The 12,982-nt window shown below is 44.0% G+C and overlaps 7 protein-coding genes across 7 annotated transcripts; 3 read left to right on the forward strand and 4 right to left on the reverse strand.

The window, feature by feature from the left end:
- Nucleotides 1-30: 30 nt before the first annotated feature.
- Nucleotides 31-2,706, reverse strand: SS1G_12014 (hypothetical protein; the record flags this gene model as incomplete). Its single annotated transcript, XM_001586935.1, has 4 exons — nt 31-774; nt 827-2,242; nt 2,302-2,404; nt 2,462-2,706. 4 exons carry the CDS (start codon nt 2,704-2,706, stop codon nt 31-33), a joined length of 2,508 nt encoding a protein of 835 aa, XP_001586985.1.
- A 385-nt stretch (nt 2,707-3,091) lies between these two features.
- SS1G_12015 (hypothetical protein) lies at nt 3,092-4,366 on the forward strand (the record flags this gene model as incomplete). The annotated part of the gene is made up of 3 exons (XM_001586936.1): nt 3,092-3,587; nt 3,670-3,941; nt 4,040-4,366. 3 exons carry the CDS (start codon nt 3,092-3,094, stop codon nt 4,364-4,366), a joined length of 1,095 nt encoding a protein of 364 aa, XP_001586986.1.
- Nucleotides 4,367-5,452: 1,086 nt separating this feature from the next.
- SS1G_12016 (hypothetical protein) lies at nt 5,453-6,607 on the reverse strand (the record flags this gene model as incomplete). Its single annotated transcript, XM_001586937.1, has 2 exons — nt 5,453-6,264; nt 6,508-6,607. The coding sequence occupies 2 exons, from the start codon at nt 6,605-6,607 to the stop codon at nt 5,453-5,455; spliced, it is 912 nt and encodes a 303-aa protein (XP_001586987.1).
- Nucleotides 6,608-7,267: 660 nt separating this feature from the next.
- Nucleotides 7,268-9,133, reverse strand: SS1G_12017 (hypothetical protein; the record flags this gene model as incomplete). Its single annotated transcript, XM_001586938.1, has 4 exons — nt 7,268-7,971; nt 8,019-8,494; nt 8,626-8,966; nt 9,032-9,133. 4 exons carry the CDS (start codon nt 9,131-9,133, stop codon nt 7,268-7,270), a joined length of 1,623 nt encoding a protein of 540 aa, XP_001586988.1.
- Nucleotides 9,134-9,444: 311 nt separating this feature from the next.
- SS1G_12018 (predicted protein) lies at nt 9,445-9,600 on the forward strand (the record flags this gene model as incomplete). Its single annotated transcript, XM_001586939.1, has 2 exons — nt 9,445-9,457; nt 9,494-9,600. The coding sequence occupies 2 exons, from the start codon at nt 9,445-9,447 to the stop codon at nt 9,598-9,600; spliced, it is 120 nt and encodes a 39-aa protein (XP_001586989.1).
- A 1,210-nt stretch (nt 9,601-10,810) lies between these two features.
- SS1G_12019 (predicted protein) lies at nt 10,811-10,951 on the reverse strand (the record flags this gene model as incomplete). The annotated part of the gene is made up of 1 exon (XM_001586940.1): nt 10,811-10,951. The coding sequence occupies one exon, from the start codon at nt 10,949-10,951 to the stop codon at nt 10,811-10,813; it is 141 nt and encodes a 46-aa protein (XP_001586990.1).
- Nucleotides 10,952-12,218: 1,267 nt separating this feature from the next.
- On the forward strand, nt 12,219-12,383 carry SS1G_12020 (predicted protein; the record flags this gene model as incomplete). Its single annotated transcript, XM_001586941.1, has 1 exon — nt 12,219-12,383. One exon carries the CDS (start codon nt 12,219-12,221, stop codon nt 12,381-12,383), a length of 165 nt encoding a protein of 54 aa, XP_001586991.1.
- Between the last annotated feature and the right edge of the window lie 599 nt (nt 12,384-12,982).

The raw sequence follows: 12,982 nt of genomic DNA on the forward strand, positions 1-12,982 counted from the left end.
TCAAGTATAGCTTGCTTTCTAACCTCGGTCTCAGCTTCTGTTACGCTTCAATCTTTCCTTAGCTTCTATTTCTAGCTCGACTTCACGGTTTTTGCGTTTCTTCTCCAGCTCTTCCTTACGTCGCACTTTATTGGCTAGATACTTCAAGCTATGCCCCAGACCTTGCGACTCATCCGGAATTGGATTGTAATCCAGTGGTGGTGAGGTGTAGAAAATGATCCTGCCAAATTCGTCTGTGTGAAATTGCGATCGAACGTCGGCTGGGATAGAGGAATTGGCAGCATCGGGTAGTGTGTAGACCTCAATGGCGCGTGGTGGATTATATGCGTTACCATGCGAGATATGTGAATTTGAACTGGTACCACCAACACGTGGCGTACTACTGCTGTGGTAACTTTGATAGTTGGCTAGTGGGTTGGAGTGGTGATGTGTAGCGGTTGGAGTGGCGGTAGTATGATGGTTGTAAGTACTTTGTTGATATGATGGAGTTGGCGGTACAACTGGCGCAGTTCCGTGCGAGCTGTATGAATGACTATGCTGAGGTGGTGCTGGAGAGGCAGATGGTCGAGCTTGTGCAAAAGATTGCGTATATGGCGGTTGGGTTGAGTGCTGGCTGATCATGGGCGAGGCCGTAGCACTCGGAGTCGTTCCAGCCATCGAAATGTCGCCCTGTGAATCAAACCGAGGTCTATCGGTTGGAGGCTGAGGACGAATTGGTTCCGGATTTGGTAGAGGAGATGCCAGGGGTGGAGTGGGCGATGGTGGCGGAGAGTCCTTTGTAATGTTAGAATATGCAGACTGACACATCTTATGGGAGAATACTTACATTTTCGGCGCGAGGCAGTTTATGCACAGCTCCGACAATAGGAGGCGCCCCTTTTACGCCAAGTGTAGGCTTTGGTGTTTCATCATGTTCTGTGGCATCATCACGAAGCAGATGCTTAATCGGGCTTGGAAACTTTTTCATCGGCCTTGGAGTGTCAAAGAGGTCCATTTCATAATCTTTCTCCCTTACTTCATCTGGTACACAGCTAGCCCAGGTTTTGATTTTGTTGAGCTTGAATGCATGTTCATTGTAACGTGCTTCGCAAACATAAATCTCCTTGTCTGCAGGGAAGTTACGAGGACGTCCTTTGAAGTATCTTGTAAAAAACATGACAAAGCAACGGTCGACAACATCGTCAATCTTATGATCAATATAGCGTCCAGTCTTGACGACCTCATTTTCATAGAAATGCTTGTCATAGCGATGAACTGTCTGCTCGGGCCGTAAATACCAACAAGCATTAATCCAGTCTTGTCCTTCAATATCCCGCCAGGTCCGATATATTTGCCCAACTACTGGCTTTGTAACATCGTTAAGATTAGTTATGTGGATCCAGTCGCCAACCTTCCACACCTCGCCTTTATAAAGTATTTCTTTCAAAGGAATTCGTCCATCTTCGGAAGCAAAGTCTTCATCTGGTCTATTCTTTTCTTGTTCAGCAAGAGCCCTAGCTTCATTTTGAAGGAACACTGCATCGTTGTAAACTTCACTATCCTCCTCATTAAATGCCTTGGCATTATCAAACATGAGCTCTATATCTTTAAGAACTTCACCCACAGTTTCATACTTCTTGCGCTTCGCCTGTCTTTTAATAAGATCCATTGCCATTGGAGCCTTGACTTCCTGGTAATATTCTGGCATGTTGGTCTTATCGGGCAATCTCTCGAATGGTGCAATTTTGAGCTCTCCTCTAGGATTTTTGAATTTCCTTAATCCTTTTAGGATATTATTTATGCGAGCCTCCATTGGAGTATGCACCTTAGGTGGCCTGCCGCGCTTCTTCTGCTCCTCAGGCTCTTTTACAGTTTCATCGCCCCCGTCTCGCCTGTTCATGCTCGAACGTCGATTTTTACGTTTGTACTTTCGTTTTACGCCGTCATCGTCCGAATCGTCTTCCTCATCATCCTCTTCATCATCCTCGTCATCATCCTCCTGTTCTTCGTCTTCCGGGCCCGGTGGTGGTGAATCTTCGACAGGTGGGAGTTCTCCAAGGTCAGGCAGCTCTGCTTCCTCCGCAGTAATAACCTTTCCATCTACCAACTGTTGCATTTCCTTCTTGAACAACTCCCTAAGCGCAATGGCGTCGTGATATGCAGCTGCAGACGGGCGATTGTAAACTTGCGCATTGTGCGATATGAGGGCGAAGTCGCGGACGAATTCCTTGAAGTTCTTGTATTGTTTCTTGAGGATTTTTTGCTACGAGGGTGTTTTATTAGATTCATTCGCGCGCACTTGATAGGCAAGAAAACACATACTCTAACTGTGCTAAATGCAGTAGGTTCTTTAATCACCTCGAAGTAGTCTGGTAGAAACCTCTTGTTGAGCATGCGCTGAAATAGCTGTGAAATGTCGTAACCACTAATACCATATCAGCACCCCTTGCAAAAAATAAATGCGCCGACTCAATTGACCTACTCTTCAGTGCGATATTCAGACAATTTGTGTACAACCTCATTCATAACAGTATATCCATCCTTTGTAACACCGTCGGCCGTCGCAAGGGAGCCCACTGGTTCTGGGGCTGTTTCCGTTACTTTTGTGTCTGCCTTTGCAGCAGCTGGTTCGGGTTCTGCTTCTGGCGCATCGGTCATTTCAACATCATTGGACGTCGTGGGTTCTTCTTTCTTGACAGTTGATTCATGCTGAATGGGGATCGGCATAGGCGACTCCATCCTTCTTATTTAATGCAGCAACTATTGCGCGGGGTTGTGTTGCTAAGGATTTGTCGCTTTTGCGGGAGCTCGAGTACATAGTCGCGTTGGAGCGCGATCCCCACAACCGACAAGGGAAAATGGTTTGATCACGTGTGTAGATGAGCTATCCTTGGTAAGCTGCTAGAGACTAGAGTTGACAGCGAAGAAGAGAGAGACACCATTTACTACTCATTTTTGCCACAAACATATTTTTTTAATACGAGTCATATACATTTCTTTCTATACGCTTCTAGAGGATATTACCACTTACTAAAGCATTTAATCATCCATAAAATAAATCTACAAACCGCATACCAAGAATCGCTTTCGTTATCCACGTGCCAATACCAAGATGCCGGGTATGAGGATGCGCATTCGAGGACCTGAGGGGACTTCCACCATAAATCTTCCCGACAATGCTAAAATTAGTGATCTCCTATCTGAAATCACCTCAAAAACATCTCTCAGAAATTTCGATATCAAATATGGTTATCCACCAAAACCACTCCTCCTTTCCCAAAGCGAGCCTTCTTTACCTCTGAGCAAGTTGGGCATTACATTGAATGGTGAACAACTCACAATAAACTCAAGAGAAGAACGCAGGTCAGATGCATCGCCAAAAAATTTTGCACCTTCTGCTTCTTCTAGCACCTTATCTACTCCTCCCCAAGTGAGAGATACACAAACGGCGGAAGCGAAGTCGTTTTCTTTTTCTGGAACGCATGGCGATGTAAAAGCAACATCAGAATCAAACTCGGCAAAATCAGCGCCTCCTGTGTCTCTTTCGCGTAAGGGCATCACAGGTGATGTTCCCGAGGTTCCAATCCCAGAGCTTGACGCTACACTTGGTATTTCTCTCCACCAACTTCCATCTCATATCTTCCATATCCGTTTAAAACCAACATCAATCATCTTACTAACTTCCTCTAGTTCTCCGTGTCATGCCCGATGATAATTCCTGCCTATTCCGAGCTTTTGGAACGGCCGTCCTCCCAGGTGATGACCTTTCAATGCCCGAGCTTCGATCCATTGTGGCCAGTGCTATTCACTGCAACCCCGAGATTTATAGCAAAGTCGTATTAGAACAAGAACCCGACGATTACTGTCGGTGGATTCAGACTCCTGATGCCTGGGGCGGTGCTATTGAGATGGGCATTTTGGCCGAGCAATTTGACATGGAGGTTGTTTGTATTGATGTTCAGGTATGTTAATTCTTTTAGTTTTGAATTCGTTCTTGCAATTCACACAAGGAATTTAAACTCATCTTTAACGCCAATAACCAACGCTAACCGATCCCAAGTCCCTCTCCATCCACAAGTTCCACGAAAATACCTCCAAACACCGATGCATTCTAGTCTACTCCGGGATCCACTACGACATGCTAGCCCTGTCGCCCTCCTACTCAGGCCTTGAGAACGACATCCGTATATTCGATACTTCCGACGATACGATAATCGCCAAAGCAGTAGAATTATGTTCCAAATTAAAGGAAAGGCATTACTTCACCGACACCGGAGGAATGGCTATTAAGTGTAAAGATTGTGGCGTGATTGTCCATGGAGAAGCGCAGGCGGCTAATCATGCACAACAAACGGGTCATTACAATATGGCTGAGGTGGATACTTGAGCTTGTGGTTGTGGTTTTACGAGAACGATGGAGTTGATTGTCAACTGAAGCACCCACGGCTTATAAATATCAGCTGGTGTGAAGATTAATAGCTAGCTACTTGACTACTGGAACTCTAGATGAATTGGAGACATCGAAGGAAGCTTAACCAGATCACGACGAATAAGATGCTTGCATAAATCAAAACACGATAGATGTAAAGGTGGTAAATATGCTAATTACATAGTATATATATTTACTCAATCTATAATGAATATATCGTAGGCTCGCTCATCGCATCGTCCGCGTAGCACTAGCTATAGTTAAATAAAATCGATTATGAATTTACTATCACTAGCACTGTTTACTCAATCTGACTTCATCATCAGAAGCTGTCAACCCAAGAACAAGTACCATCTCAAAGAATCATCATAAGGACATGTGATTTGAAGATCTTTTTATGACATTCAGAGCCAGTACCGAGAGCACATACACATACACAAATACAGATACTGATGATGCAGTAATTAGAAGAAAGAAAATACCTAGGAGGATATATTAGTGTAGATGGTATGGCCATGGCTCGATAAACGGGCTTTGATGTAAATGTATGAGAAAAGCAGGTCACCAGAAAATATCTCATTTCATAAAGAGGAAGTCCATGAAAAAGACTGCCTGTAAAGCTCGGCTGGAGGGGATGTGTGACTGAAGCGGCTCGCTGGGGAAACATACGAAATGTCAAGACTCTAGAGATTGATACCATGACTCAATCACAGCCTGGAAGTTGAGGTGTCACATTTCGGAGCCTTGGATAATGAGTAAGAATGAATTTGTGATTGGGTGAACGTGGTACTTGAATTCATTACTCCTAGACTTCAATTGTGCCTTGATAGGGCTCGATGAATATATGAAAGGTTAAGGCAGGAAGCCGCATGGAAATCTATCTATTTCGTCCAATGGTTCATTGCTAATGCTATGCCGTGCCCGTGCTCCCGCTATCGCTCTTGTTGAGACAGTTCATATGAAAAGCTACGTAGCGTCATTTTCATCACCTCGTGAATTCATCCAAGACATCAACTGTGCCACCTTACTAGCCCCTCGAATCGTCTAAGAGATCGCTCTCATGGTCATTTCCACCACCGCAAATGTTCCCGCACTGACTGGCATGGCCCTCAACAACGTGGGAAAAATCCCCTTCCAGAATCCTCTTGCACCTTCCGCCCTCCACGTCTTCGCGAAGCACTCCCTCATCCCATTATACTTCATCTTCTCCCCAAACCCATCACTCTGCATCTTGCTTTTGACAACATCAAACGGATAACTAGCCAACCATAATGCTTCTCCAGCAAGACCTCCATAAAGAGCAATTTTCCAGCTCGGAATATCCTTGCGTTCGATTTTGTTGCGGGCTGCGTCGCTGTTCATCATGTATTCGAAAGAGAGGAACCATACACCATAGGCTTGCGCTTCTCTCATAATGGTAACTGCTTCGCCGCGATAGAGACCTTTAAGAACACCTCCGTGTGCAGACAATTTTCGAACACAATCCAATGGACCATTGTAGAGTCTTCCTGCACCGTGCGGTTGGGTTTGCAATCTAATTCTCACGTGTTCGATAGGACCGGAGATGCCCGAGTTAGCGATACCAGCAAACGCACCGGCAGCATAATACTGAGCATAGGAAAGGCCTGGAGATAGAGGATTGCGGGAAGCGTTGTAATTTTCAAGGTAGCGACGGGCTTGGTGAAATGCTCCGAATTGGACGGAAACACAGGCTCCGATACCGATCAAAGGTGTAAGGGTGCCTTTGTAGAAAGCAAGAGCACCTTCATTGCGGTAGATAGTTTGAGCGGCTTCGAGAGCATTTGAGTATTGCGTAGTGGTTTGAAGACGGACTTTGACTATGTCGAATGGTTGGCCTAGTAGGAGGTCAGATCACTTCGTTGCATTATTCCCAGCTCATATAGCAAAGTCAAAGTGAAGATATAGACTTGACATCGAGAACTATTATCTAGCTCATCGAACAGGGTATCAAATCCATATCAATGTTATCACTTGAAGACAATCCCACTTCCCAGCAGATCCCCTGTCCTCACGTGAGTCATCCCAACCCCAGATCATGAGGATTCATTACATTAACCCCAGTACGAAATCAGACTCACCCAATAGAACCTGTGCCACACCTCCAGCAGCCCCAGCAAATAGGTCTTTCAAGGTTCTCTTCAGTCCTCCTTCGTCTAGTTCTGCCGCTATGTCCGCCATTTCGTTCGTTTGTCTGTTCCCCTCCTTACGAAAGGCACGCTAACCTTCCTTTCTAGCGCCGTGGCTTCTCCAATTGATCTATTGATCAATTAGAAAATTGTGGTTTAAATAAGAGGACAGCAACACGAAGCAGAAACCCGGATTGAGAGCAAAAGGAGTTTGAATTGAGTGGTTGACCTTATGAAGTCGTTTGTTATCTACAAAGAAAAATGCACCAATTCGAGCTTGTCATCGAAGCGTGATGATGTGCTTGTCGCTTAGATACCGCTGATTGAATGCCTAGATATTGAGGCCTTTACGTATAATTCCGAATATCTATTATACAAAGGAAAAGGGTAACTGAAATTTGGCTTTCCATGATTGCTGGTGTGTACATTTTAAATAATCACGTATTATCAGTAGGTCCTAAATTATACAACGGGAATTCTCTTTTCACATTCTCCAAATTTTCTCCAGTTTATGATTTAATATACAAATTATGATCTTCGATTGGTATCATGGAGACATCGAGAAAAATCAAATGACGCCAAAGATGAAATGAGAATAACGGAATCAATAGCAATGCTTATTACTACCCCATCAATTTAAAAAGTAAAGCCTCCAAGCCTCCATCCAAAAGCAGCCAGAAAGCCGCTGCTACATCATGCCAAATATTTACATCTACAACATGACCATACCAGCACCAGTCATTCCAGCAACCACAAGGTAGGCACCCAACTGCAACAAGCCCAAGTCGAAACGTGGAACGATAGTAGCCCCAGCAGCACTTTTCTTGGTGGTGGTAGATGAATGTGATGAGCTGCTTGAAGATCCAGTACCAGTTGGTGCGCTTGTAACAGTACCAGTTCCTGCAGTTCCGGCTTGGCTCAAAAGGGCAGAGCACTTCGAGCTCTGCGAGCCAGATTGAGTCTTAGCATTGCCGCTGAAGTCACAGGCAGTGGGTGACTGGTTCTGCCTTTTGTAGTATTGGTCGAAAACGAAAGACAATTGTTGAGAGCTTGTGCACATCGAGTAGGCACCATAAACTCCGGTGGTAGCGTTCTTTGAAATACCATCACAGGCAGCGCTGTCCAAACCACAAACGTAGTCGAAGAGGTCGGCACTGGAGTTACCAGAGATACCGCTGTTGGCAACACAGGATAAGGAACTGACCATACATTCGCAAAGATCAGCGTTTGCGATAGGAGGAAGATTGCTAGATGCAGCCCAGGCGGTACCAGTTGCTGGGCATGCTTGTGCTACTGTGTTGGTGACAGTGTAGGAGGCAGAGTTGGTAGAGCTAGGGGTGGCGGAAGCCAATTGCTTCGAAAGGGCAGTGAAATCTGGAAGCTTGCTGACAGTATCTCCCGAGACGGATACAAGACCTAAATTCGGTTAGATTTTGCTGCGAAATAAATGGATGATATCTCACCATAATCGTTTGCCTCTTGGAAATACATGTAGACGATTCCACCGGACCAGACTTCGGTCATTTGATCACCGTAGATTGCCCCGACCTCAGTGAATTCACGTGGTTGGACCACATTGCAACCATACTCGGCAAAGAATGCAGGAACAGAATAATTGGCAAATTCGGCCGTTCGTTGATCATATCCTGACTTGGTAAAGGAAGAATCACCGCACCACGAGTAGATGTTGTAACCCCAGAAGTCGATGGCAGAGTCCGCGTCACCGCAGTTGAAGTAGTGGGCCAAGTCAATTCGAATGTTGGCATCATCGTTGGTAGCATAACCAACACCGATGGTACGGTAGTTCTTAGTCTTAATATAAGCCTTCATATCACGGACGGCAGCTTTGACGAAAGCACTGGCGTTAGTGTTGTTGACGTCGTTGGATACCTCGTTACCGGCAAAGAAACCGAGGACGTTGGAGTACTGAGCCATGGCACTGGAAGGCGGAAAAGTTAGCAGACGGTCCTCGACAGCAACAAATGCAAAAACCCTGGCTTTCACATTGAGCAGAGAAGGAGATCATAGACATGGTAGTAAGATAGTCAACAAGTATTAAGATATACGTACTCAATAACACCGGCGTAGGTGGCATAGAGATCAGTGTTCCATTCTGGGTCATCTCGATTAATAGAGGATGATGGGTTAGACAAATCTTGAATAACATAGATTCCAGCATCGTTAAGCAAGCCCATACAAACGGAGTGATCCAAAGAAGAATTGATGGCGTAGACACGAATGACATTGGTGCCAAGCTCCTGAAGAATAGGAATATCACGCTTGCAGCCAGCTTCGTCTGCAAGAGGATCGCTGAAAGTAGCACCGGATGTCGTGTTGGCGTTGACGTCTTGTTGGTATGCTACACCACGAATGAAGAATTCAGTGCCATTCTCGTAGAAGAAATGGGAGCCCTGGTATATTGATGAGTATTTGAAGTCATTTTAAACAACGTCGGATGAAGAGATTCGTGGCGTACCTTGATGACGATAGAAGGGAGATCAGCAGCTGCAGCAGACGACGCGAAGAGGGCGCCGGTCAATGCCACAGCAGCAGCTGAAGCAAAGCCAAAGGACTTCATGATGGTAACTGGAATACCAATGTGTGTATGCTAGAATGTTGATTTTGGTGACGATAGATGGGTGAGAAGTGATTTTTGATGAGATGAAATTTAAATATCCAGTCCCATCCACAGCTAGATGAAGGGTAAGCAGCAGGGTCGAATCTAATTCCGTCTCAGATCAGTTTTAGGAGGGAAGGAACGAGTGTATTGGTGATGTAATTTCTCTTCTCTGGCAGCGACTGCACTGCAGATGATGTCTTGGTTTAAAAAAAAAGGAAAAGAAATAAATTTAACGAGTGACTTGTTTTTCGAAATGGTTCGAAAAGAATATGGGTTTTGGTGGTGAGTTTGTTTGAATATTAAAAAATGACAAATGAGTGTCGAGAAGTATGGAGGTTACGGGATTAAACAAGGCCGCATTAAGTGTGGCAAAGAGATTTGAACAATTTAGGGGATACGGGGGAAAAATGATTCAATTGGGATAAAATTGGGAGTGGAGATGGATGGATGGAGTACGTAGGTAGGTCTGAAGGTCTAAAGGTCGGGTACTAAGTTCCTCCTGTTCCCGTGCTACCGTGTTACTGTCCCTCTGTTCCTCTGTTCCTGGTTAAAGAAAGAGATTAGATTGATCATTGGGTGGGTGGTTATTGGGCGGTTTTGGTGTTTTGGTAGTGTGTTTTGAGTGTTCTGGGTGTTTTTTTTTTGTTTTTTTTTGGATATCTTAGAGTCTCTTAGACTTAGTTACCTCCTACAGAAGACATTACCTCCCTAGTCGAAGTTATAAAAAGACTTACTTCCGAAAAGGAACAACAAACACATGAAAAGGAACGAAACGTGCCGATCAATACACGGGCAGTGGAATTTGATCCAATGATATCAATAGATGTGTTCGTATTTCATGTGAATTTGGAATTTTTTGACTAGGTATTGGGTAATGATTCGTAAGTTCGCTACATGCAAGTGGATAATGGAGTGAATGGAATGGAATGAAAATAAAATGATACGAAATGAAAATAAAATAAGATCATAACAAAATCACTACCACTACCACTACCACTGTCACTGCCACTGCCACTGCCACTGCCACCAACATCAACAACCTCAACTCACACACTTTATTATTAGAGCCTCCTCTAGATACTATCCCTACCTATCTGCACCTACACTCCGTAGATCAGCTGACTGACTTCAGCAATCCATGAGGCATTTTGAATTCAAGTCTGAACATACCTACATAGTGCATACCGAGTAAACATATTCCTGTGCTCCATAAAATCTCACCTAAAACATGATAGCTATTCGCCTGGGATATTGGTTGATCTTAATTTGAATACTTCTGGAAGCACAGCCCCAACTAATAGTAAATTAAGGAGTGATACTTGCACGGTATTATTGTATGTATGGTTCGAGGAACTGAGATTTGTACTTATTACTCTGTAGGTCGTAGCTGGCTGTTGGAAGTACATACTTTTGGAAATTATTACCCACCAAGAACGCAAAATATCAACTGAAGAGAAAATTCATTTACTCGATTCCAAGTTCCAATAAAGGTAGTATGTACTATGTTTATGTACAAGAAGCTCGTATCCACATACGTATTCATGTATGTAATGATCAACCATGCCACTCCTCCCACTCCAAATTTTCGCATTCAAGGGGCTATTGCTGCTGCAAGATGGATGTTACACTCTTGTATCACCTCCGAAACCCAAAGTCGAGGTCATCTGGGATTTTCATGTCAATCAATTCCCAATATCGTTGGCGGCTTTCGTCACATGTTATAACTGAGATAAAGCCTTCAGTCAAACAACGAACAACTCCCTCCTCGAAATACATTTTGGTGCACTGCCTCCATAGATTGGCTGATCTAATACGAGAAGGCATGCTCAATCCTGATAGGGAATGGAAGACGGTTATACCCATTGGCTATAGACTTTTCTGGTACCGATCCAACCTTTGCCCTATAGTAGTAACCTATCGTCCATCAATCGTGCTTGTCAATAATAATAAGCCTTGCACAATTGATTATCCAATCATGATCTAGGCGTATTTTATGGCTCATTTGTATCGCTACCCAAAAGTTGAAACATTCACTGATCTATTTTGGGAACAGGTACGAATCAAGCAAAAAACTAGCCAGGTCACCTTTTTCTCTTTTGTTGATGGTTCCAACTTCTAATTGTCGCTAGTAATGTGAAGCCGTCGGAAAGCCGGGAATCTAACATGAAAAATATAGACGGTAATAAATAGTGGCCGAGTAGTTAATGACCGTGCCTGTTACGTTGATCTAGATGGGGTAGGGGAAATAAAACAGTCGCTTCAATGCAAGGAGGACTAAAGCTCTTCAACAACTAGAAACTGGACAGGAAATTCGTCGAAAGATATGGGATTTTAAATCCTATGGGAATCCTATGGTAATTCAAAAGCCCACTTTACCACGTACTTCAAACCGACTCTCTGCTGCCTGCTGCTTTTGCAGGATATCAACAGGCGCAGTACCATTTCAGAGAAGCAGCTCTACTATTGATTTGCCGAATATTCGAGGCAGCACCATAGATCAGATCGTTTTAGGCGGACAAGCAAATAAAAAGTGGTTACTGGTCAGCTAGCCTGGATTCCTGGTCCATTTGCAAAAAGTTGTAATTCATGCATGCACCGCCTGTTTCTCTCCCGCTCCCTGTAGCACAATACCCACTCAGCACTGCGATCAGTTGCCGTTTTAACCCCCTTTTTACCGTTGATTGTCTCGTTCCATCCATGGTATGGTTGATCCGTCATCAATGACTTCACCACCTAGGAGTCTCAAAGTTATCCACTACATCTATATTAGATACTCGAGCGTTTGGACAACTCGATAAAAAGAGAGAAAATCATTGATATCGAGATGGTCGAGAGTCGAGACAATCGAGGTTATGACCTGGGATTAAGATGAAGCTCTCGGAGTAAAATGTAACTAGATTGATGCAGATAAGAAATTTATTATGGATACCCCCCCTCTTAATGAGGCAAAATGACATGGGTGAAAGGGGTGACGATGCTGTGCCATGATAATCGATAATCTACGAACCTTCTTCCTCTAGAAATCCGATGGAAGGGCAAGAATATGACTATTATAGGACACGGTGATGTCGAAAACGCCTGTGGATATGATGATAGGACAAGCTTTTGCCTCCTGACTGGATTTGGGAAGGAAGAGACGCCATCAAGTAGTCTAATAGAAATGAAGCAATTCCTTATGTATCCATCGACTTTCTGGAAGGTGGACTAGTTTTAATAGTACTGTAGCAGGACATATATCTGTCCCACAATGGCCCAATTACTTTGCATGCCCCTGAATTAGCATTTGCCGAACACAGCGATGATCGTGAAAAGAAGAAAGGGAAAAGGGCACTGAGCCTTAAAAGCAGCAAGTAGAAATACTACTTGATAGTTTTCCTCATACCCACCCTAGATACTATCCAGACTCTAGAACTTTCCCCTCCCAATCAAATCAATTGTCAGCATTATTATCCATTTACCCTCTCCTGAGTTTTCTGATAGACGAGTCAATCCAACTCAAACACAACCAATTCGAAGCTTCCAAGTTCCATTCAGCATCCCTAGCTTAATGCAAACCTTCCAAATATCTATATTTGTTTTATTCTAGAAGTACATCTAAACTTAATGTGGCAGCATTCTTTTCCTCCCTTCATTCCCCAAGATTGATTATCTCAATAATATACAGAGTAATGCTTTACTTTACTTCTCTACTTGGGACTTGTAGACGCAACATTTGAATCAGATGGACCAGTTGAGTTGAAAGCTTGAAGCTACCACATAGAAACAGCCCACTCAAGCCAGGCCTCTTTCTATCGTCCTATTTCCCAC

This window comes from Sclerotinia sclerotiorum, genomic scaffold (genome assembly GCF_000146945.2).
Source record: "Sclerotinia sclerotiorum 1980 UF-70 scaffold_20 genomic scaffold, whole genome shotgun sequence".
In the NCBI taxonomy this organism is placed as follows: Eukaryota; Fungi; Ascomycota; class Leotiomycetes; order Helotiales; family Sclerotiniaceae; genus Sclerotinia; species Sclerotinia sclerotiorum.